This window comes from Kryptolebias marmoratus, linkage group LG1 (assembly GCF_001649575.2).
Source record: "Kryptolebias marmoratus isolate JLee-2015 linkage group LG1, ASM164957v2, whole genome shotgun sequence".
Taxonomy (NCBI): domain Eukaryota; kingdom Metazoa; phylum Chordata; class Actinopteri; order Cyprinodontiformes; family Rivulidae; genus Kryptolebias; species Kryptolebias marmoratus.
This window is the reverse complement of record NC_051430.1, coordinates 23277814-23302903: the sequence shown is the minus strand read 5'-3', so window position 1 is coordinate 23302903 and position 25090 is coordinate 23277814. Positions and strand designations below refer to the sequence as shown.

Here is a 25090-nt window from a genome sequence, read left to right as displayed (position 1 = left end):
CACGCGCCCCTCAACCCCCTGCCCGCCCCCCAGTTCCAGGACATCCCCGCCCCTCCCTTCCTACCTCAGGCATTACACCAGCAATACCTCCTCCAGCAGCAGATCCTCGAGGCCCAGCACCGACACATCCTGCCGCCCTCCAGGTACCCGCGCCCGGACCTCGACCTCGGATTTCAGGTGGCGCTTCTGTTTCCCGGCCCATTTTCAAATGCTTGTTGTTTGCTTGTTTGCCTTAGTAGACGCACCCCAGAGAGAGTTCCTCACCAGCCCCACAGACTGAGACCCGGCTACGAGTTTGGGCCCCCGCTTCACGTCCCCCCTCAGCCTGTGGTGCAGCAGCCTCGCTACCTGGCTGAGGGCACCGACTGGTGAGCAGCTCATCATGTGTGAAACCCAAAATGAAGCACAGTCTGAATGAGGTTAAAGGCTCAGGGTTTTGGATTTAGAGACTTCTAATAATAGAACTTACTGTTGGGATTCTTATTTATTCCAGTCTTTAAATGACAGATCACAGCTGATTGACTAAACACAAAAAGAGCCGTAGAGAACGTTAGGTTTGTAGCTTTATGGCTAAAAGACGAGGAGGAGGAGGAACTGTCTGCAAGATTTATGAATCTAAAGTGGTTGGTTTAAAAGTGTAAAAACAAAAAATCCGGTTCTGCTCCCAACATATTTTGCCAACAGGTCGTCCTCCTAACAGTTGCATGCTGTAACCAAGTTCACAAATAATCAAATTAAATGATGTTTCAAGTCTCTTCCCAGCAAAAGTTAGTCTGAACAAGAATTTTGGGGAAAGGTTATCAAGAAAAAAACTGAGCATTACAGAAATTTGACAAACTTGGATCAAGACAGGACTCGTTTACTGCAGCTCAAGTTCGCAAATAAGATTACATAAGACTGTTTATTGTCATTAAATAAAGCATACAGTGACATTCAGAGCACTCAGAAACTGGGTAGAAAAATAAATTATCTCAACTGTTTATTATCTCCACCAAGGAGGTTGTGTTTTCGGTAGTGTTGGTCTGTCTGTCTGTCTGTTAGCAGGATTACTTAAAAACTAATGAACAGTTTTTGATGAAACTTTCAGGAAATGTTGGAGTTGTTACAAAAAACAGTGATTCAGATCCAGATCCTACATTTTTTTAATGACCCTATGACCTTGGCCATAGAGGTTTACCCTTTTACTCTCTTTTACGATATCAGCCAGATTTTTAGGTTACTTTGAGCATTTTTAGATGTCTCTGCTCATCTCTAACCTCACTTTAAAAACCTAAAATGTGTTAGTTGTTGAAATTAAATTCATTCAAAACATTTAAAGCTTTTTTTTTTTTTTTACATAATCTTATTATATGCCAACAATGATCTGCATGTAAAAGACACTCTGGTGGGCCTCTCTGGCTGATTTATTTCTTTAGTTTTTGGTTTCTGTGCAGGGATCTCAGTGTGGATGCCGGGCTGCCCCCTCACCAGTATCACATCCACCCGCTGCCGCAGCACTATCAGCACTACTTGACCTCCCCGAGGATGCACCACTTCCCCAGAAACAATGCCTCAACGCAAGTGGTGAGCCTTCCCGCTTTCCCCTTTTTTGTACGATCAGTCACGTTTGTCTCAAAGATTCCCTTTTTCTTTTGGTTTCCGGAATCGTCTGCACGACCCTCCCCCCCGCAAAAGCAGGGGCGGCCTGCGTCGTTCTGTCAGATTTCTGCAGCCTCTTTTCTCTGTCATCTTCCAGGTCGTCCATGAGATCAGAAACTACCCGTATCCCCAGCTGCACTTGCTGGCTCTGCAAAGTCTCAACCCTTCCCGCCACGCCTCTGCTGTCAGAGAGAGCTACGAGGTCTGTTCAGCTTCTTCCTCGCTTTTTTCCTGCAGACACACCAGCCTACATTAATCTCTCGCTGTTTTATCTGTGACTAATGGTCTGGACAGGCTCAAGTGTGTTACCGATTCTCTTATTTCCAAATATTCTGGGTTCCAGATGTTCCAAATCATCCAGCTGCCTTTTAGTTTCATAGCTTTTGTTAAAGATGTTTGATTGTGTACATTATTTTGTTTTTCTCTGTGAGAAAATCACAGAAAAAAAGAGGCCTTTTCTTTAAAATTAGTCTTTTTTTTATTATTCAAAGGAGCTTCTGCAGCTGGAGGATAGACTGGGCAGCGTGAACCGTGGAGCGGTCCAAGCCATCATTGAGAGATTCACCTTCCCCCACAAGTACAAGAAGGTAGGACCGGGCGGCAAGCCGTTCTGACGACGCACCGGGCAAGAAACGGGTTGAGCGAAATGTGAAGGAAAGAAATAATGAAAGGCAGCGCCGCTGGGTCAGAGGGATCAAAAGAGGGAAGATGAGAGGGGCAGGTCATGACTCCTACAGAAGTTCAAAGGTCATTCTGATTTCTGTTAGAAAACTAATGAGACGAAGCTGCCGCGCTCGCAGTTCCAGGTGAGGGATGACTCATCCTGCTGTCTGCAGATATGAACGCGGAATGAATTTAAAGATACGTCTGCACTGAGTTTGACCTAAATACTGTGGGAAGAGTGTCAGAATATCTGCTGCATGTTTTTTTTTCTCTAGGAAGGATGATTAGGTGAGGTTTTTTTTTTTAAAATCCAGTCTTGGCTGACTCAGAAACCCCTGTGGCATCAGCACTACAGCCTTGGAAAAAAGAAAGTGTGTTTGCTGTTCTGTGGTTATCTCTGCAGAGAATACCCCAGGACCTGAAGATGTGTCTGGACGACGAGGAGCTGGACACAGATGAGAAGTGCACCATTTGTCTGTCCATGCTGGAAGACGGAGAGGATGTCAGGTGCAGCTTTTTTTTATTTTTTTATAGAGGACATTTCTGGTTATGCAAACGTTACCAGTGCACTCAGCTGTGTAATTTTTGTGAGCTTAAACTCACAAGGTTAAGGTTAATTAACAACTACAAGCAAAACAAGCTTTTGTTTTGTTCTCTCTTAATTAAAGTCAGTTAATTTAATAAAAGTGGCCAAATTTCCACTACTGTTGATGCACCAAAGTCATACATAAACGCTCTGTTTCAAAGTACAAGAGGGCGTTTTTTAGCAGCAGTCATAGTTTCCTCATTAAATGAGCTGTGGAGCGAAACTTGATCTCAAGAGGTCACTTGAGATGCATTCTGGTGTCAAATTTGAACCACAGCCTGACAGCCGGGCCGAGCCTGGAGCCTGTCGTAGCTACTGGGTACAAACAGACCATAAATCACTTGCATCTCCGAGATTAAATGTCTGTTGACTTGTTGTAATTAAGCCGAGGGAAAACAGCTACTTTTTAACTTAACTAACAGCTACATTCAGCTGTTTCAAACTCCTCCGGTTCAGCGCGCTTATAAAATGCCATATTTGTCAGAGATAAAATGGTAAATGTTATTACCGGGGTTTTTATTGTCTATGGGCAACTTTTATCAAGACAGAGACGAGCAGCTAAAAAGGTTAGGGTTGGCTTTGGTAAGAATATTCTGAATGTGGTGAAAGAAAGATGATGGTTGTCTATCCTTTCATTTAAGTAACTCAGCATGGTCAGACAAATGTATATATGTGAACAGAATCCATCGGGGGAGCGAACGGATGGAGAGCTAAGCAGGCTGTCTTAGTGGTTTAACAAACTGGCTCCGTATCAAATAAACTTAACAGGTGGTGGAAATGTTTTTGGATGGGAAGGATACTGGCTGCATTTTGCCAGATCAAATAAAACACGAGCTCATATATGTGATAGAAAAACCTCAAAGAGAAAAACAACATCTGACAATCTTTTTTTCTTCCTAAAATACTTAATAATTATAAATTTCTGACAGTTATTACCTCTGAAATAGGTGTGGTATTATAGATATAAAGAAAACTTCCTTAATTACATGACATGAATCCAAACATATAAGCATAAAAACAAGAACATTCTTGTATAATGACTAAACATAATGTTGCATTAATTAGATTAAATGTAGATGATTTGAAACCACCTTACACCTTGCATATATGATCCTGTGAAAACTTGTGGCTGAGGAGGAAAAAATCACCAATTATCCAAAATTCAAGATGTGAACAGCTTGGATTTATTTAGAAATCCTGACCACGTTTTGTTTCCCTCTCTTTAGGAGATTACCCTGCATGCACCTCTTCCACCAGGCGTGCGTGGATCAGTGGCTGGCCACTAGCAGGAAGTGTCCCATCTGCAGAGTGGACATTGAGACCCAGCTGACCCCGGAGAGTTGATAGCTCCCGTCGACTCCTGCGGCTTTAGATTTGCTCTCGTTAAATCCTCTGTCGCGTGGAGGGGGGGGGGAGCTCTGCCAAACACCCCCCCACCCACCCCACCCCACCACACACACACACACTTCCTCCTGCGTCACTCGAAGAGCCTGCCTTCTGAGACAGCTGCGACAGAGGGATCAACAAAGCACACTCGCGTATAAACACAACGAGAGACGAGAGGGGAGGGGGGGGTTGATGCACAGATACAGGAAGTGGACTTTACCGGATGCGAACGGTAGGAGATGTATGGACAGATGTGCTGAGGCTTCACACAATTCTGTCAGGTTGTGTACACCTGTGTGCATTTCTCCGTACAGCCACGAAGGGAAGGGACGCTCCCCAGCTCAGTGTGGTGTGTTAGGGCCGTTTTTCTGCCAACCCCCCCCCCTCCCTTAAGGCCTGTGAAAAATCCTTTAAGCTGCACTCTGCCCAAGCCCTCACTCAGCACATCTGTACAGAACATTATCAAATGATTAGCATGAGGTCGTGTGGTGTGAACTCTTGTAGCTGAACGCTTGTGGTGTCATGGTACTGAATAAGTATTTACAGAGTAACAGTGTTGTGTAGCAAAGCAAAAGCCTTTTGAGAAATATGTTTGTGAAAAAAAAACAAAAAACCTACAAAGAGGGGTGAACACAGCTCTAGAGTATTGTTAAATCATAAGCATCGAGACTAGGAGTGAAGTGATTTAAAAAAAATAAAACAAACAAAAAAAATGGCCCCAAAATTCCTCTTTCATGTCTAACATGGATTTACAGTTAGTAGACGCCATCAGAGTTGATGCTAAACCCGCTAAACTGCAGGCATGGCTTTCAGTGGTGTGTGTAGTGTTGTAGTCGGGCCTCTGGAACGTAGAGCAGGGGCCTCAGATGTGCATGCTGTATGGCAGGCTTGGGCTGTGTCGTTGATATTGTGGAGCAGTTTAGAAACGGGGACCGTGTCCGTGCATGTGATCTGTGATATTATGATCCCGCTCATTCATAGAGGAGGACGTGAACGCGGCGGCTAATGAAGCCCGCGCCCCCCCCCCCGAGCAGATCAAAGCTGCCCTCAGACGCCGATCCGACGCCGTAGCGTTTCCCTCCTGACGGGATTCAAAGAGCTGCGGGCGGATTCGCGTCTAACGGCAGCCCCTCTGTGTGGCCTCGCTCATGGCATGGTCACGGTCACGAGAGGCCGGCATGGGTTTGAGGACGCGGCGCCTGAGTCTTGCCGTCAGAGTGACATTTTTTATTATTACCAGAACCTTATTGCCTATCGAACAAGCACACGTAAATTTTCTTTTTTTGATCCAATCACCTCTGTTGTGTATCGGCTCCTTTCATTTCAATCTAAGTTGCTCCCACTGTTTGATTTAAAACAAAAAACGAAATCGACTGTGTCTGGTGTTACAGGGAAAATACAAACTCGTTTGCCTGTGAAACGTGCTAGAATGTGTATGATTGTTCCCTCCCCCTCCCTCTCTATTTTCCCCTCATGGTGCTTGTGTATGGTATTACTAGAACTGTGACATGTTCTGTGATAGACACTGTTTCTCTATATCATGCATGAACCATGTTGGCGTATTTCACTTGAAGGAGGGTGGAAGGGAGAAAAAGCCATCCATTTGAAAAATACCAAACAACTGTTCTTAACATTTTGATTTCAATCGTCTCTTTTTCTGCCATTTCTTTTCTTTTCTTTGTTTTGTTTATTTTTTTTGTTTAATACCTATATGTTTTATTGTTTTTGCTCACCTGCCAATTGGGACATGGCACCAATACGCCTTGTCCGTTTTAACCATAGTGAAGAAGAAGCTGCAATGCTGCAAAAAACATATTTATTGTTGTTCCGATGTAGCTTGTGTTTTGTAAATGCACTATAATATGGAGTTGCCTGATATTTTGGTTTGGTGGTGTGGGTACTTCTTGTCCTAGATTTTGTGTTTTTATTCAGTTCAAAGTATTTTCATGCTTCCTCGTGTACTATTGGAGGGTGACTTGACTGTTTGTGTTGCAATTTTTTTTAATTATTATTATTTTTCTTTTGTACAAAGCCTCCATCCAAAAAAACTACATATAGAAAATGGAGGTTTGCTAGTTCACATAGAATGCTGTGATTAAAGATGCCTTAAGTATTTAACAATCATTATTTATTACTAACTGTAGCTAGCTAGCTATTGTGGTGGAATATTTAATGTCTATCTCATAACTTTGCAATTTAATCAATATATTTATTTAAAATAACACAAAATACTTAAAAAAATACCTCATTATGCATTGGTTGGTGGGGATGCTTGTGCATGCCGTCTGTGTTTTCTTTTTCAAAGGAGAAATGTGTTGAAACTGACTGCGGGGCAATTCCCGACACGTTTCCTAGCCAGCATGGTGCTGTTGATCTAGATTACATTCCATTCATGCCATCTCTTAATTTGATTTTTGAATGTTTTATCTCTTAAAGCGATAGTCCGGGTCTTTTTGAAGTGGGGTTCTGTGGAAAGGTTGTGCACAGTTAGTATCCTACCTGTTGCAGGCAGCTCTTTGAGCGACCTCAGCTCGGAGGGATGGTTTAATTCTGAGCGGATTGATGAGCTAATGACTAGTCCAAGCGGGGGCGCCTGATTATGTGATGAAATAGAGAAGCAAAATTGAGGATTTAAAGAAAAAAAATCTAAGGATTTGTGGTGTTTACATCACACCCGTTAGGTTAATCGTTCTTTGAGTTGTTAGTAGTTGGTGTCTTTAAGAATTGCAAATGCACTTCCATGTGAGGCTGTGGAACAAATCCCTTAAGGTTGATTTGTTTTTAAAACAAATTGTGGCAACGTTTTATTCAAATATGAACCCAAATTTAGTCAAATTTTAGCCAAGATTTTTGTTCAACCCAAAAATAATCACCTGAAATGAAATCAGCTGGATTTCTATATAAAATCTTGTCTTGAACTACTAAATAAAATAATGTTTTTATTCTGTCTGATTCACAGCCTGAAAAAGATGCAGCACGGTTTGAAAGTAAAAATAAAAAAAACTTGGATCATAGCAAATATTTGTAATAATAATTTGTTAGTTTTTTTTAGCTAAGAAAGGTAAATTAGAATCAATGAACACAACATGCTTTTTGCTTGATTTCTTGCAGTGATGGCACATTTTTAAGTTAAAAAACAACAAGTTTGCTGCTTTAAAAATGTCACAGCAGCTCATGCGAACTCTGCGTTATAACTTCTACACTGGTGTTAATTTCACATTATGTTTGTTTATTTGTCAGTGCACACGGCAGCGGCTAGTTGTAGCAGTTCTGGTGCAGCCTGAAGCACTTCCTGCGGGAATGTTCCTCCCATTTCTGCTGGAATAACAGCTGGAAAGGTTTCATAAAGTAGCGTTTGCACGAACCGCTACCAATCTTTAAACCATCCGCTTCGCTCCTGGTTCCCGTTCAGACTAGCCATTAGCTCGTTAATCTGGTCAGCATTAATCCACGTTTCTGCAAACTGAGGCCGTCCGAAACCTACAACAGGTAAGATGCTAACTGCTCAGAACCTCTCCACGCTTCAAAAAATCTGACCTATCCCTTTAAATATCACTCCTGCTTTCATCTGAAGCAGACGTCAGGGTACAGTCCTGTTTGTCTTAGTTCGCTTTTCTCCTGTGATATTGCTTTGCCTGTCGCAGTAACTCATATTTGATTTAATTCATCCTTTTGCTCTTTTTGTTCCGTTCTCAGTGTTCCTTGTATTCGGATCTCATTTTAGCGCTTACTACTTTAGGAACCACATGAAAAGCTGTGGTGTTTGTTCCTACATGTTGCTGGCTGTTGCTTTGTGTGGGATTTATGGGACTTCTCTAACATGCTGACTTGAGCCATCGATCTTTTGAGCAACCTTCTGGTGTACTGTGGTTTTACAATATAGATGTTTCACACCTTGATATGATAAGCTAAAACTACGTTTTTTCGGTGTGCATTTCCTAATAACACTCTACTAATCCTGCGAATGATTCTAACTTGTACTGAATCGGAATGAGGCTGACTGGTCTTACTATTATTTCATTTCGTGCTCTCACTGGCCTTACCCCATGCCCCCCCCCCTTTTCCACAGTGTAACCCTCCCCCCGTAACTCCAGACTGAACTGGACCGTAGCCATAGTATTAACTCAAGCTGATGAACCGGAATGAACAGTAGAAACTCAAAGCACAAGCTTTTTAATGCATGTCCTTCTCAGGTTTTCCTATGTGTATGTGGGAGTAGCTCTGTAGATGTGTTTAATATGATGCTGTACCTTCTTGAATATTTCAGATGTTTCTTTGCTGCTGAGAAAATGTTGATTTTTAACCTGCCAGTGAAAAAGGGAAGTGGCCATCTTTGTACAACACACTGCTGTTTTGCTGTAACCGCGCAATGTTTTATGATCTTGACTATTTTATAGAAATGTAGAAGTATGTATCAATAATATGAAAGCAATAGCTAAATCATAATGAAGAATAACATGATCAGTGAATATTGTGGAAAAATCTTTAGATTCACTCTGGGTGGATTTTGTACTGTATTTATTACTAATGATGATGCAAAAAGTTGCATAGCTTAACCCAAACTGTTCTGTCTCTTTTTTTATTTATTGTCTTGTATATGATCTTTTTGTATGTGTTTTTCAAATAAACTGCCTAAAATGCTGAGAACTAATCTAAACTTTTTCAGTTTATTCAGCGTCTTGTTCCCTAAAATAATCTGCTAAAGCAGCAGTTAAATAAAAGGTTTGTCGATGTATGACATGCTACAAAACTGTGCAGTTTTCAACAACCTCCCATTCTTTAGATTTTGTCGGATTTCTGAGTTTTTAATCATTATTGACCAAATTATACCTCTTTTATTTATTTTTTGATTATTTATTTTACTATTTTTCAGTCTAATTCATCAATCTAAGTGTATGTGATAATGAAATTATGGTTTAAATGCATAAACTTGAGTTAAAAACTAAAAATATGAGACTTAAGTTGCACCTTTGTACCACATAGATACTGAACTCTGTACTGTAACATTTCCATACTAAACATATTAAAGCAGCAGGCTTTTCTGTTTCTGCTAATAGAAACAAATCTAATGTGCTGCCAAGGGGTGAACAATGATACAAGTTTCCTTTTAAATAAGTTCTTTTGATTACATTTGTCTGATGAGAAAATCAGCACAAACAAAAAAAGTTCATTGTGATGGTATTTATTTCACAGAGGAACATGTTTCTATAAAATGGTTAATATGGCCTTTTCTCATTGGCACAAACTCTTGACAGAATCCTGGATTTAAAAGTGACACTGAGGTGGGTTAAAAAGATATCGGGGAGGAATGAAGTGCTCAGTCTTTCCTTGCTCCGTTTATCCTCCCCTCTAATATCTGGGATAAAGCACTCGGAGGATCTGCCCGTCGGCCTTCTGGGCATCCAGCCACTTCCCGCACTGGAAGATGGTTGTGACCGAGTTGGCCGTGTTGGTCACCTCCACGCACTCCAGGAACCAGCCGCAGTTGGAGCTGCTGCCGTCGTGCTCCACCTTGACTCTGAGCAGCTCGCCGAGGTCCAGCATCTCCAGCACGAAGCGGTCCGTCTTGCCCCGCTCAAACAGGTTGCGGAACTTCTGCCGGAGCTGACGCCTGCCCGAGTCGCCGTTGACGCCGTAGATGGTGATGAACACGTTGGCGTCAGTCCCGGCGCCTTTGACGTCCCCCGTGATGATGATGATTTCGTACTTGACAGGGACCAGTTTGCGCACTTTGCTCGCGAAGCTCTCCACGGATTTATAGCACTCGAAGGTCATGAAATGGTCCTTTTTGGCTGACAGGGGGATTTGGGCGTCACAGAAAAAGAAATACCTAAAACAGGAAGGCTTAGACTCATTAATCTTGACAACGGTAACGTGAAGCTGCGTGGTAGCCACTCACTTGTTTCCCAGCTCCATCTCTGTCACCACCACCTCCAACACGTGCCAGAACACCTCCTTCTTCACCTTCTTTCCGTCTTTCGTTACATGACCAAGGCAGATGCCGGCGATTTCCCCCAAGTGCTTGGATGAGAACTCGAACGAGTCAGTGGCACCGCTGTGAAAGTTCACAAACATTTTTAATTGAAGACCAAGCGTTCCTTGAAGGAGTGCACATCGCCCTCCGCCTTTCATCCCAGGCTGCAGTTGGAGCCATTTTGGTCAAACCTTGAAAACATCATTAGGTGCAATCTCATGTGATATCGCCTTATCTTGTAGGGTTTGTTAGCGCTACTGCCATGCCAGATCTTTTCCTAATATCTATAAAACTGGCTGAGTTTTTGAGTAATGCAAAAACATTATCACCCTTTCCCCTTTGAATAATATCAGCAACCGTTTCTATTCATGCGTCTCATGGGATTCTCTCTCCTGAGAACAGACGGTGAAGCTACAAGATAAAAGGAGGCAGAAAGAGCAGGTGTGGAGAAGAGGAGGTGAAGTCAAACTGAGGCCCTTTGAAGACGTACCATAAAAACTTTTTTTTCTTATTCTCCAGAACAAACTCTTTGGAGCGAGCTTTCCGTCCCTCCAACACGATCCAGGTGTTTTCTGAGGTGGAGGCGTCGTCAGTGTTCGCAGTCGTCGTGGCGATTTCGTATTCTGTGACAAAGCAGAGACAGACAAAGCTGCGCTGCCATCACTTTGCATCTGGCAGGTCGTTAACGGCCGTCGATTACAGAGCTCGAGCTCGGCAAGCGTCCAATCGTACTGACTGGTTTTATCGCTGAGGTCGATGGAGTCATTGTTGGCACACGCCAGCTCCCTGATGATCTGCCTGTCGTCTTCGTTCTTAGCCAGCCAGCGGTCGCAGGGGAACCGGAACGTCTGGTCCATGGCCTCGTCTTTCACGTCGATGTACTCCAAGTGCCAGCCAGGAGCCGGGCCTGTTTACGACACGAGCAACAAACGCCATCAGGGGGTTTATGTTCTTTTGTCGTCTGGAAAAATGTTGCTTACCATAACAGAATGGTGTTCAAAACAGGAATTCTGGTATTTAATCCTTATTTTAGGATCAATAATAAATGTGTTAATTAACAGCTTCTTAATGTGTGAAAGCTGAGTCAACATTCACTCTTATTATTCTTCTGTTTTTTATGTGTTTTTTTTGCCATTTTCCACTGTACTTTTATGTACTTTGGACTATTTTAGCCATTCATTATTCAAAACAATCAACTCATTTGTGAGATGGGTGTTATAACTTTTGTTTTTTGTAACTTTTATGCTTTTCAAAAATTTTCAGCTTTATTTTTTTTTTAAACTTTATTGCCTCAAAATAACAGAACAAAGGCAATTACAAATTCATTCAGCTTTATTTATAAATATTTTTCCCCATAGAAGAACACTGATACCTCTTCAGTTCCTTCAGAAATTTTGTTCATTTTGTAAACTTGCTTTTTGTCTTCTGTTGCTAATTTTAGCTATTCGATAACCTTTTGCAACTTTAGCTTTTAGCTAGTGTTTTTCTATTTTTACTTTTTAATTTGTGTTTTGCTACTCTTGGCTTTTAGCTAGCATTTTGCTTTTTTAAGCTATTAGTTAATGTTCTGCATTTTAGCTTTCTTAGAGGAAAACAAAAATCAGTAAAGTCATTCAGCACGCAGCACTTCCACATGAAATACAGTTTCTCAAGTTTCCCTTTGAGCTGCTTAAATATAAGCAGAAATATTTATGCAACAAAAACAACTAAATAATTTATGGAGTTGCTTCTCCTTCCTGTTTTACAAACTATCTCAACACAAACAAAACTAGTATAAGCATAGAAATCAGTGGCTGAAATTAAACTTTTTTTTTTTTTGTTCCATGCACCAAAAATCCCTTTCTTTGACGCGGAAGGTGGTTGTCTCTTCCTCACCCTTGTTGTCGTGCCACACCCTGACTTTGGACAGCTCTCCCAGACTGAGCATGTCAGGAAATCGAAAGACATCCTTCATTTTTCGCTCAAACTTGTTCCTGTTGGTGCTCTCCTTCAGGGCCAGCGTCCCGGTGTCTCCGTACTCCCCGAACAGGATCAGAAACACGTTGGCATCGGTGCCAGCACCTGGGAGATCACACGGGTTAGCCGAATTCAGAAATGCTCAGCTTTAAAATCCTGCTTCTGTTTTACTCTTGGAAAATGTTTCTGTTAATGAACTTTGCAGTCTTCTAGGCTAAATCTGACCCCAATGACCCACCTCCAACATCGCTGGTCTGGACCTGGACGATGTAAGAAGTTTTCTCCACCATCTCCTCGTCATCCACCACCGCCGGCAGCTCACACACCTTCGTCCTTTTGGGCCCTTTGGTTTTGGACAGCCAGTTCTCATAGGTGAACAGATACTCTTCCTCTGTGGTCAGGTTCCTCAAGAGGATCTAGAGGTGAGGATGTTTTATTTAATGAAGAAAATGACTAAAGATGAAATTGTATATGGTATCTTATTTGTTGTTTTTGGTGTGTGTGTATATATATATATATATATATGTATGTGTGGTTTCTTAATGATCTCTTGTTCTTGAAAGTAATCCAACTAAACAAAGTATTTAGTTTTTACATTTTAAAGAAGATAAGTGTGTTAAATATAAATGAAATATTCAGTTTGAGGAGAGTTAAAGTTTTAAATTATAAGCCTCAATTATAACCATAATTTATTCTTAAGGACCAAACACACTTTATAGCTGGCCTTTGCAAGTGATTGACTTTGTACCAGATTATGTCACCAGAATGGGGCTTTTATTAATTTACACATCATTATTGTCATTACATGACAGTTAAACCCAATTTTGGGACAATCATAGCTGCTTTATTGCCTCTGCTAAAATCTGTTATTGGAGTTAGCCATTCTGGTGACATAATCTGATGCAAAATTAATCCCTTACATCATTATTTGTTGTAAAAACATAGAGATAATAAAGCATTCACCTAAGTATTGTGTTAGTTCCTCATCTATGTATAATTTGAAGCTTTTGATGCAAGCTGAGAATAAAAGAATATTTTGTAAACGTGGTACTTTCCTGAGGAGTTTGTTGGGACTTTCTATCACTTGGATTTTTTTTCTTGTTCCATATGAGTATAGGTTTTGTGTCACACTGCCTGATTTGGATGTAACTTTTCGTGCTTCGTGCAGTTTAAACGGTCGAGGGTTAAATAAAAGCCTCTTCAGAAAGAGGCTTCAGTCATCTTTACGTTACCCTGTCGAGAAACCAGTCGGGCCGACACCCGCTGCCGTCAATCCGAACTCTGATCTTCTTCAGGGGAGCGATGTCGTCGATCTCCAAGGTGAACGTGTCTTCTTGGTCTCTTTCAAACCTGAATGGCACAAAACAAACACAGAAGACTTGGCTTTTAAAAACGTGGAAATGGAAATTATGTCTGATACTTGGTTCAGTCCCACATTTTGTGTCTTTACACTGAATATGCAGCTAAGGAAAACACAGAAACGGTGCGATTGCTGCCCTACTTTGTCCAAATTTGACACGTCATAGATTATCAGTTCATGATGAGCAAAATCCAAGCCATTTTTTGCATGCAGAGCATTTGTTGGCAGCTAGCATCAAGTTTTTAGGGGACTTTATAATCAATGAGACGGTAAAAAAAGCAGCAGAAATTTCTAAAAACACAGAAACAGCTAATTAATTTGTGGATTTTTTTGCTTTTGAAGGCACTCATTGCAAAGTTAAGAAGACCAGACAAAAAAAAATCAGAGTAAGAAACAAAATCCACACAATATTGTTCTGATATTGGTGATTAATTTGTCTTTAAATTAAAAATGTGACCAAAATTTGTGTCCAAACTACCAGGTGTGTTTGTTTACCTACAGAAAATAAGCCAAATGTTAAACTTACCAGCTATATTTCTTTACCTACACAGACTACAGCCAGCCTAATGTAGGTGAATTATGTGACTCAAACTTCGATGTGGTTTTAGGCAGATTAGGCTTTGTTTACACTGAGTCTGGACCCGCATTTACGACCCTGCATATCAGTATTTCTGGAGAATTACTGGAGCAAACTCCTTCAAACTGCACCACTGGATGTAGTTCAGGATAACTGTTTTTATTTCCTACTTTGCACTGAGTACCTTTAATAATGGAACAGAGTTTTCCCTTTTTCCTTTAATAAGAGATTATCTGTAAAATTTTTGATATTTTCATGAGATCATAGCTGGACTGACCTATCTCCTCTTTTTGGCAGCAGCATTTCCTCTGTGCTCCCATTGGCCCCGAACACAGTCAGAAAAATGTTGGTATCCGTCCCTGCATACTGAGTGTCTCCCGTGACAACTGTGATTGAATAAATAACCTAGAAAATACGGTGGACAGCAGACGGGAAGGAGATTAACTTCATGCAACACGGAGAATGCTTGTTTTTCCAAGACTGAAGTAACTCACTTTACGGATAATGTTGATCGTGCTGGAGTCTAGCACATTTAACAGTCTGGCAGTCAGACCATCTCCCCTGTCTTTAGCCAGCCAGCACTTACATGGAAAGATGTACTTGATACCTTTGGTTGGCACGGCAACCGACAGCTCATCCACCAACCAGCAGCTCTCTGGTGTGACACCGTTATGACCGAGCTGAGCAGAAAGCAGGGGAGAAAACAGAGGAGACGGAGACAGAGGGGGAGGAAGAGCTGGGAATTGATACATCATCTGATTTGGTTCTGATCTGCGCACCCCGACGCTGCAGCTACAGTTAATTATTTCTGAGCCAGAGCCACGCTGTTCAAAATGTTGGACAACACTGCATCGGAGGAGGAAGCAGAGAGGCGAGACAGTTTCACAGTCCCAGTTTCTCACCTCCACCCTCTTGATCTCTCCCACGTCCGTTCCGTAGCACACAAAGTGCTCCATGCCGCCAGCGTTCAAGGATTTCTTTCCTTCTGGCAGGTCAAGCCACAGACGGTCCGTCTCGACTTCGTTGGGGCCCATGATGATGACATACACCCGGGCTGTAGTGCTGGCATCACGGTCGACCCCCGTGGACAGCGTGAAATGATACGGGATGACTGCATGAAAGGACAGGATTAGATTAAACATCATTTCCCCCTGAACTCTCACGATAAATCTCATTGTAGTTTCCCATTATAGCTCATTCATTTAATCTGTCCAAACACAGCAAACATGAGGCAAAATTCTTGATATGTAAGATTGTGGTTTCTGCCGTGATGTTCTCTGAGGGGACAAGAAAAACGCGACATGTAGTCCATTTATCATTATCACTGGTACAGTTAAGGTGCTACAACATGATTCATTACTCCTAAAGGACATTTAAGAGTATCACACAGGTTTGACATAAAGGCCCAACACAGAACAACTCAACAGCTCCGATAAAACGTGAAAAGAGCAACAAGCCGATGGCTAACTGCGTATTCACAGAGCCTACAGGTTTTCAATGTGTCTCATTGTGTGAGGTGATCCTTCCATCTCAGGCAGTAAAATTAAAGGATTCATCTTCATCAAATGTGAATCATTTTCTTACGTTTCCAGACACATTTAGAAAAAGCTGATTGGCTTAACTCTCATTAAATCAGGAGTATCTATGGAAGTTAGGTAAAGGTTTCCTTCTGCACTGATTTCTGACGGTTAACATTCCTGACAAAATGTGGCGTGTCTGCTGATGCCATGGGACTGGAAATGATCCCTTTGTTTATAGTTTTTATGCTAAATTAAATAACCTGCTGCCTGATGGTCAGTTTCTATAACATGCAGCTGTTCTCTAAATGCTATTCTCGTCAAAGTTTACTCCATCTTTCGCTTACTTGGACCTTCTCCGGCCACTGCCACCTTCTTCTTCTTTTTCTTCTTGTTGGCATTTCGATCCAGTCCTTGTTTGTTTTGGGTCATCTTCCTAAAATATGGATCGGTATTCCTTTCCCCCTCATACCCCTGGATCGAACACACGACAAACACATTTTACTGCTCGTAAAATGAACCCAACCCCAAATCAGAAGAATTTCAAATTCTAAATAAAATGTTGATTAATGAAAATAATGGCTGTTATTGCATTTACTTTCATTTATTATTTTAATTATTGCAGACAAGAAGAGCTCCAAAATTGATTTTTAGTTTTGTTGACCTTATTTTAAGACTTTATTCCTGTATTTTTAGGCCTGGAACACATCCCAGAACTTGGGGATGGGAGCATTTCGTGTATTTCTTTTCCATATGGAAGTGAAAGGTGATGCTGTAACAAACCTTGATGAAGAATGTCCTGTCCAGCTGTTTGTCCTCTTTCTTTTTCGACAGCCAGCGTTCACACAGGAACATGTAAACTTCTTCTGTCTCCACATCCTGCACCTCCACCTGGTCAAGGTACCAATCTGCAGCAACCATGGAGTTGTCGTGGCGAATACGGATCTTAGACACCTGTCCCAGGTCCACGGCCTCGATCGTAAACCTGTCCACCTAAAACCCCGGGGGAGTTGCACAGATTTTCAACGTCTCCGGACACCGAAAGCGGCATCTGTCACAACTTTCTCCACGCACCTGTCCCCTCTCAAACTTGTTCTTGCTGTTCTCGGATTTGGCGAGTTTGCGCTCTCCCGTGTCTCCCAGGTCTCCGTAGATGGTGAGGAAGACGTTGGCGTCGGTTCCTGCTCCGTGCATGTCACCTGTCCGCACCGACACCTTGTATGTGTGAGCTGACAGAGAGAGAGACAGAAAACTCAGGGATTTTACATCACAAAAATAAAAATAGTGGGTTTGCAGAAGTAGCATCCAAATCATTAGTGTTCATGGGTGGAATTTAAGTTTACTTACATGCCAAAATAATAAAAAAGATTTGGATGCATTTTTACAGCGCAAATGGTACCTTAACAATGAGAAACCTTTAATCTGTGCACACTTTTATCACTAAGTTAATTTATTATTTGACCAAATCTTTCGCTGCTTTAATAACCAGGGGTGTTTATTTATTCTTTAGCTGTAGGAAAAACTACGATCAGTTTTTCACTCAGAGCGAGCTGCCTCTGAGATGTTTAACAGCTTCATGGTAAACATCTGATCACTGATGTTTGCAGCAGTAAAAGTGAAGCTCAATCAGGTTCCAGGTGGCAGAAAAACTATCTGAGCCAAAACAACACAGCTGCAGGCCCGAAGAGCTAAAGAAGGAGCCGAAATTCACTGTGATGTGCAAATTGAAGCCTGGAGGTTGGAGTGAAAACTTTAAGTGGGGATTCTTTAAGTGAATCTTTCTTGCCTGCCAGCAAAAGGTGAAGGTGGATGATTCTGTTTTTGCCCGTGTCTGTGTTTGTGTTTTTAATCTGTTACCAAAATCTTAATCCCTCTTCAGCTCTGAAAACAGAGAGAAACCTACTCTCCAAAGCGTCCTCCACCTCGACCTCAGTTGTCTTTAGCGTCCCGTCCCTGAGGAGTTTCTGCGTGATGATGTCAGAGGGGACCAGCTCCCTCACCGTCTCGCCGTCGTCCTCTGACTTGGCCAGCCAGCACTCACATGGGAAAATGGTGGTCTCCGAACCCTGCCATTAATCACAGACAAATGGGTCCAGCTGGGTCTGTCTAACATGGAAGGACGGTATATTTGACTCTGATAGGTGTGTGTGTGGAGTCAGAGGATGTTAAGTTCAAATCCCAAGTATTTAGTACTTTTCCTTTTCGGAGCTGCCGCCTGATCTCCACTCGGTCAAGGTGCCATCCTGGGTTGGTGCCCCTGTTGTCGTGTCCAATCCTGATCTTCTCTATAACATCACCGATGTCCTCCAGCTGCGAGAAGATGGATGACTGTTTACAGACCAGCAGCAGAGGTTTTTTTTTTTTTAAATGACCTGTAGCCCACACTCTAACCTCCACGATGAACATGTCCTCGGCTCCCCTCTCAAAGTAGAGCCGCCTCTCTCTCTCGTTGACACACAGGTGCTTCTGCTGCGTGCCCAGCCCGTTCTGTCCGTACAGGACGATGAACACGTCGGCGTCTGTTCCCGCAGCAAACACGTCACTGGTGAAAATCTTTATCTCATAAGGCACAACTGAAAAACAAAACAAAAACACAAACAGATGACACATGAGCTAAAAAAAAACAAAAAGTTTATCAAAAGTTTGCCACAAACTGTAGGAACTTTTAAAGTTCTGCTACTTTTTAAAATCAAATCCATAAAATGCTGCAAAAACAAAATGTCTTCACGCAATAATAAATACTTTATGTGAACATAATAAATTATATATTTTCTCTTGCACTGTAGGGAAGGGGTACAAAGAAAAAACATAAATTAGTTAAAAAAAGCTCACTGACTTTAAAGCGATAAAGTCTAATACTTCAAAACATTTGGACTGACTTATAAAGTAAAGTTCAGATTTTTTATATCTTACCCATTGCAGATAGCCCTTTGAACGACCAGAAAACAACTTTTAAAGGCGAATAATGTTTTTGCTGTTGCCTACGTGTGTTCATGTGTCTGTTAGCAAAATATCTTATGAACTACTGGACAACTTCTAATGAAACTTGCAGAAAGTAATCACTGGATGTACATCTAGCCACAATCAACTGACCTTAAAAAAACACAAAAAGGCAATTTTTTTTAGTCCGTTTTACAGATACTGACCAGAAATTTGGTGTGGTAGTAGCCGAGACTGCTCTCCAACACATATTCTGAGCTAACAGTTATTGTTCTGCTTTAAAAGATCTGAACTACCACCTTAATTGCAGGAGGAGGCTACAAAACCATTAAAAAGCTCATCACAGCTCCATCTTCTGCATCACACGTCACACTGCAAATACTCTCATACTTTTGTCAAAGTAAAGTTTTGCAGGAAGTTATTTTAACTCAGTCAAAGCTCTGTTACTGTCGTCAGAGGTTCGGGCTGTTCACTCACATGGAGTGTAGACTTCGGTCTGCAGCTCAGCAGGATAGAGATCCCTCACAATAGCGCCGTCGTCCTCTCCTTTATCCAACCAGCGGCCGCACGGGAAACGTATTTTCTGTCCCTGAGAGGGCGCATTAATCTCGACCCAGTCCAAAAACCAACCAGGGGAACCCCCTGATTATAAAAAAATATACATATACATATATAATACACCCTAACAATACTAAAGATTAGGTCTTTTTCTCTTTGACTTGTTCCCACCTGAGTTGTCGTGTCCAATTCGAAGCTTCTCCAGGTCGCCCAGGTCCACAGCCTCCACAGTGAACTCATTGATCTGCCCCTGTTCAAACTTGTTCTTATAGTTTTTACAAGCCTTTAGGTTGATGAGCCCTGAGAGTCAAAAAATGACCCATTTCAATTATTGTTTACATCAGGATCGTCACACAGTGATGAATGAAAGAAATAAAGGACTTTTCTCACCTGTGTCATCATTTTCTCCAAAGAGAATGGCAAAAACATTGGCGTCTGTCCCAGCGTACTCTTTTTCTCCGGTCTTTATTTTGAGAGTGTATGTAGTAGACATGGCTGCAGCCAAATTTGACAAGTCAGAAGCTGAAATCTTAACATTTTAAGACTAGTACATGAATTCTGATCTTGTCTTTCTTCTTAGACTCGAGCCAACTTTCTTACATTTCTGCTCCAGTCCCAGAGTGGCTCCTCCCGTCCCGTCCTCATCCTCATCCTTCCTCATGAAGGCCTCATCAACAGGAACCAGCTCTCGAGCGATCTGACCATCGTCCTCCTCCACTGCGAGCCAGCGGTTGCAGGGGAAGTAGTACCTATAGGCCCAAAAGAAGACTGGGATCGGAACTCTAACAGATGGGATGTTGCGACCTCTGCACAGCTTCCTGTTTCACCTACGTTACGTCCTCCTGCGTGTCCACTATCTCAACACGATCCAGGTACCAGGATGAGTAAGGCTGAGAGTTGTCATGGCGAATTCGCAGCTTCTTCAAAGGGCCTAAATCGATAGCCGTCACAATAAAAACATCCTCCTGCAAAATGAAAACCAACAGAATTAAGAGTTTAAGCATGTCATCTTTAATTTGTTCACTTAAAGTTAAAATATAAGACAGGAAATGTCTGGATGGAGAGCAAAAGATAAATTCAAAGATGATGTTGTTTTAGAAAAAATGATTTTTTTCACATTTTTCTCTGCTGTTGCATCACATTTTGCCGGGTATAAAGGCACACAGTTTGTCAAATAAAAACAGTAAAATGAAAAGTGTTATGTTTGTGTGATGAAATAGTGATAAATCAAAGCATTAGATACAAATTTTAATAAATTAATCAGAGGCTGCGAACGGCTGTAAAAGCATTTTAACTCAGAAATGGTTTCTAAAAAAATGAGATGCTTTAAAAACAAAAAAGTAGTAAAACGGATTGTTTTCATGACTTGTAATGTGGACTGGCATAATTTTACTCAAACCTACAAAAAATCTTCCTGTATAAAAAATGTTGCTTAGATAGTAGCAACATAGATTTATTTATTTTTATCACCTGCTGCCAAAAGTGTGCCTGTGTGTGTTTGTGTTCATTAAAATCTGTCTGTTAGCAAAATATGCTTCGAACAACTGGACAGATTTTCATGACACTATCAGAAATGAATCACTGGATGTAAACCAACAACTTATTACATTTTGGAATCAACTTAATTCCTGTTGGCAGCCTCAGCTAACACAAATATGGGTCTAATTCAGTCATTTTTACAGATATTAGGCTAAAATTTGCAGTGGTAGTAGCTGAGAGTCCTTCCAACTTGTTTTGAGTACTAACAGATTTGCTTGATCCCACAAGGCTGCATCTCATGGTGATCTCACAGAACTTTATTTATGAGATTTGACTAAAAGGGCTAAAAACGGCATCATTTTTCATGGCCTTAAATTTACTTCGGCATTAAAGGTGGTGGGAAAAATGCAGTTCTTTTAACAAATACTCAGCCTTGAATCTTTTTTAATAAATGGTGGCCTCACATACGTGTGTTTTAATACGCCATCATTTTATCATGGATGCTGGCTTTGGCGCTGATGTTTTATTTTGACTATTCTTGTTAGAAGATACGATTAAGAATTGACTTGTACTAATTAATGGAACTTGAGACTGTTTCAGCTTGACTTTCTCCTTAAAAGTCTTTTAAATATGCTTCACTGGCTCACTGAGATGAAAACAATCTTATCTGTTCATCTCATTCTCATCGCTGAGCGATGCTGACAAAAGCTTCCCGATGCTTTTGATTTGCAGGTCAGAAATAAACCTGTAACTGTGTGTGTGTTTTTTTTCCTGTGGAGCAGCTGTGAGGCAGGAATGAATAATTCACAAGTGTGGATAAAGTAATGGGTAAAAGTAGGACAGGTTCAGTGACACAGAGAAGTTCTCAGAGCTCCTCTCAGTCACAGCTGGCTCGCCTGCAGGAGAGCTTGTAATCTTACCAGAATACACTCCCACCCACACCTCAGCGCCACGCTCATGTTACCTGGAAGTGCTTGAATCTTTGACTAAGTGCTGGGTAATTTTCAGGCCCTCCTGTAAATTGTGTAAAGCAGTGCGTGCTTCTGATGAAGACTGATGTTTAAATGTTAAAATAGTTTTTTGTGAACCACCAAGGAGCTTGACAGAATTCCTCCATCCTCTCTTCCAGCTTTGTTCAGGCCCATCTCACCTGCCCTCGCTCAAATTTGTTAATGTTGTCAGAATTCCACAGGAGGCGCTCTCCGGTGTCTCCGTTCTCCCCATAAATATTAATAAAGACGTTGGCATCTGTCCCGGCTCCCAGCATGTCACCGGTGAAGACGCACACTTCATAGGTGTTGACTGCCAAACAAAGCAAGGGATGAATTATTAACACGTCTGGAAACTGAAGCATATGTTGGCCAGGAGGCTGCGTTAAATCAAACCGTGCAAATCACACCACCAACACAAGAATAATTTGGCCTAAAACTATATTAACATTTCAAGAAGAAGCATGTAAATGTGTGAAACAATTGACAAAAAGGAAGGCTTTTTATGGGAAATTGGCAGTAATGAAAGCTTATAGACAGTGTGTTTGTGAACAATAACCACCAAATAAAATGAATAAAGTTAACAGCTTTTTAATTTTGAATTCAGTTCAGTTCAGATGTTCTTCTTTGCTTCAGTGACTACACAGAAAAAAGGTTTTCCAACAACAGCAAGAACGAAAAGTAAAGATTTTGCCTATATCTCATGAATCGGTGGACAGATTTTAAAGAAACTACCAGAAAGGAACGGATTAACATTTATAGTCGAGCCAAACCAAGATGCTCAGCTAATCAACCTCAGCCAACACAAAGATAATAATTCAGTCATTTTTACAGATGTTGAGTTCAAATTTAGTGTGGTGGTAGTCGATGAGAGTCACCCTAAACACATGCTCTGAGCGCTAACACATCTCACAAGATCTCACAATATGAGATTATTCATTTACAAGGTTTCACCAAGATGACTACAACTCTGTCATTTCACACCACGAGATGATCTCAGTTTAAAACTCTGGCATTAAGATGGTGACATGCATTCCTTTAAAGAATGATGATTTCTTTCATGGCTTCATAATCTTTTGCATGTGTTTCAGAATATAATAAGTCATCAAAACGATGACGTTCAACTGGTCTGTCTCTGGCTGAAGCCTTCATCAGTTTTCGTACCTTCTAGATTTTCCACATCCTCCGGCAGCAGCTCCACCACCAGCTCTCCGTCCTCCTCCCCCCGGCTCAGCCAGCGGGAGCAGGGGAAGTGATACGTAAGCACCACCTCCTGCATCTCCTCCCCTCCCTCCTCATCCTCGTCCTCCTCGTCCTTCTTCTTTTTCTTCTTCTTCTTCTTGTCCTCTTTTTTCTTCTCCTTGGGCACCAGCGCCATGATTAAATGTTTGACATCCACCGTCTCCAGGAACCAGCCGGCGCCGATCCCGGAGCCGTCGTGACCGATGCGCACCTTGAAGATCTTCCCCACATCTTTGGCCTCTATCTGTACAGCAGGTAGAATGTTTTTACTTCAGCTGTAAAAGGGGGTTTCCTCGGGAGTCAGATGAAACTGATGAGATGCAATCTGGAGTTGGTGAAAGCCTTGAACTCACTCTCATACCTTGAATATTTCAGTTGTGTTCCTCTCAAAGTTGTTGGATTTGCTCTCAAGCCTGATAACTTCGGTCTTTCCCTTTTCCCCGTACATCTGGATGAACACTTCGGCGTTGGTGCCGGCGAACATCACATCTCCAGTAACGACTACGATCTCGTAGTTCATCACTGGATTGATAAAGAAAGAACGTGTCAAAACTTGTCAGGAAAAGGGTTAATGCTTGCAGAGAAATTCATAAAAGCATAAACCTGAGACAGAAATGAGTGCTTTGTCACTTTTAAAAACTGTAAAAGAAAAAAAAAGATCCCCTCATTTTCTCATGTTTAGTGTCAAAGAAGACTAAATATTGTGCCTAATCTCAAGTTTTTTTTCCATTTTCTGGAGGTCCTTCAGAGTTTTTCTTTGGATTTAAGGTGAATTTTTACTCATTTTCTCTCCAGCTCTTTTGACAGAAGATTTTTTTAGAGGATTTTTGTTTATCTGCTTGTTTGTTAAGCCACTAAGTTCTCATTTATTCAAGAATTATTCAAGCATAAAAACAGCTCCTAAAGTCAATGGATGAACCAGTTTTGTGTCTCGAAATGACAGAAGTTCAAATAGCCAATTTTAAATTGCATTCTAAGTTTCCAACAAGCAGCTTGCTTGTTCAAAAAATACTATTTTATATTTGTGAAACTTTCATGTGGTCCTCTGATGGGCCGGCGACCTGACCAGGGTGTATCCACCCTCTCCACCCACTGCTGGAGGTATTGGGCACCAGATACTCGTGACCCTGAACCCAAGTGGGTCAAGAACATGGATGGATGGATCATCTGTTGCATTTTTTTTGTGGATGGTAAATGGGAACAAATATGTGCTTTTGTGACAGGCGGCTATTACTAAAGTGCATAAAAATGTCAAATTTGTTCTTGTGAAGTCTCAGCATCGGTTCAACCCTTAGGTTCAGATACCTTTAGGTGCTTGAATGTTTTACATACTTAGTGCCTTAACAAAGAAACAAAGAAACAAGAATTTCCAGCTATTTTTAGATCAAATCTGAAGAAAAACTTTTCAAGATCTTCAGAAGATCTGAAGCTTATTCAAGCATAATGCTCAAGAGCAGAATCTAAAACCTGGCTGATAGGAAGTGAACAATAAAGAACTGAAGGGTCCTTCATAACAGTTCTATTAAAAAGTAAACAAAACACATCTAATAGGATATTTTATTTTGTAGGGGCTTTAGCTGCTCATTGTGTGATTCTGGGTTTTGATGTTGTCCTTTTGATATTTAAATGGCTCTGCAGAAAATGAATTAAAACTCTTTAAATTGAACAATCTGCAGACTTACTGCCCGGACTGTAGATTTAATGTTTACAGCTACTTCTACGAAACGCTGTGAGTGTTGCCTACATTGTTCCATGTCCAGTATCTCGCTCGGGTAAATCTCCACCTCCGTCTTCCCGTCAGCCTCGTCCTTGCAAAGCCAGCGGTGGCTGGGGAACATGTATTGGTTTCCATGAACTGGAACCAGAATCTGAACACTGTCCAGGAACCAACCGGCACGCATTCCTTTGTTGGTGTGACCAATCATCAAACGGTTGATCTGGAAACACAAATATTATGGAATCACAGTGAAAAAGATGGCGGCCTGAGTAAATCTAACAGAAAAATCACCATTCTAGAAGGTGAATAGTACTGTGTGTTGTGTTTTATAAACATGGGAGAACCTGTCCGATGTCAAAAGTTTCCACGGTGAAGATGTCGACGCGGCCCGTCTCGAAGTAGTTCCCCAAGTTATTGGTAGAAACCACGAGCATCATCTTATTGGTGTCTCCTTTCTCCCCGTAGAGCTTGACGAAGACGTTGGAGTCTGAGCTGCCTCCGGGAATGT

At 41.5% G+C, this 25090-nt stretch overlaps 2 protein-coding genes across 6 annotated transcripts in view; one reads left to right on the top strand and one right to left on the bottom strand.

The window, feature by feature from the left end:
• The window catches only part of rnf165b (ring finger protein 165b), a 13139-nt gene extending 4215 nt beyond the window's left edge, over nt 1-8924 (top strand). Inside the window, exons 3-9 of one of the 5 annotated variants that reach the window (XM_017412383.3) lie at nt 34-143; nt 240-368; nt 1434-1563; nt 1736-1840; nt 2130-2225; nt 2705-2808; nt 4114-8924. In XM_017412383.3, the coding sequence (XP_017267872.1) occupies nt 34-143; nt 240-368; nt 1434-1563; nt 1736-1840; nt 2130-2225; nt 2705-2808; nt 4114-4231 (792 nt within the window). In that variant the 3' untranslated portion in view covers nt 4232-8924. Of the gene's footprint in view, nt 144-236; nt 369-1415; nt 1564-1735; nt 1841-2129; nt 2226-2704; nt 2809-4113 lie in introns of all 5 variants that reach the window. The other 4 variants (XM_017412382.3, XM_037974591.1, XM_037974590.1 and 1 more) reach the window with 4 other exon arrangements.
• Nucleotides 8925-9453: 529 nt separating this feature from the next.
• Nucleotides 9454-25040, bottom strand: loxhd1b (lipoxygenase homology domains 1b). The gene is made up of 26 exons (XM_017412287.3): nt 24927-25040; nt 24610-24802; nt 23227-23387; nt 22788-23109; nt 21785-21936; nt 19987-20120; nt 19756-19904; nt 19546-19650; nt 19327-19455; nt 19075-19239; nt 18049-18230; nt 17851-17967; nt 17561-17723; nt 16732-16886; nt 16441-16650; nt 16005-16131; nt 15043-15251; nt 14635-14820; nt 14418-14545; nt 13436-13553; nt 12442-12619; nt 12123-12308; nt 10984-11154; nt 10738-10870; nt 10173-10328; nt 9454-10103 (listed from the first exon to the last, which is right to left on the bottom strand). Exons 1-26 carry the CDS (start codon nt 25017-25019, stop codon nt 9623-9625), a joined length of 4503 nt encoding a protein of 1500 aa, XP_017267776.3. The 5' UTR covers nt 25020-25040; the 3' UTR covers nt 9454-9622.
• Between the last annotated feature and the right edge of the window lie 50 nt (nt 25041-25090).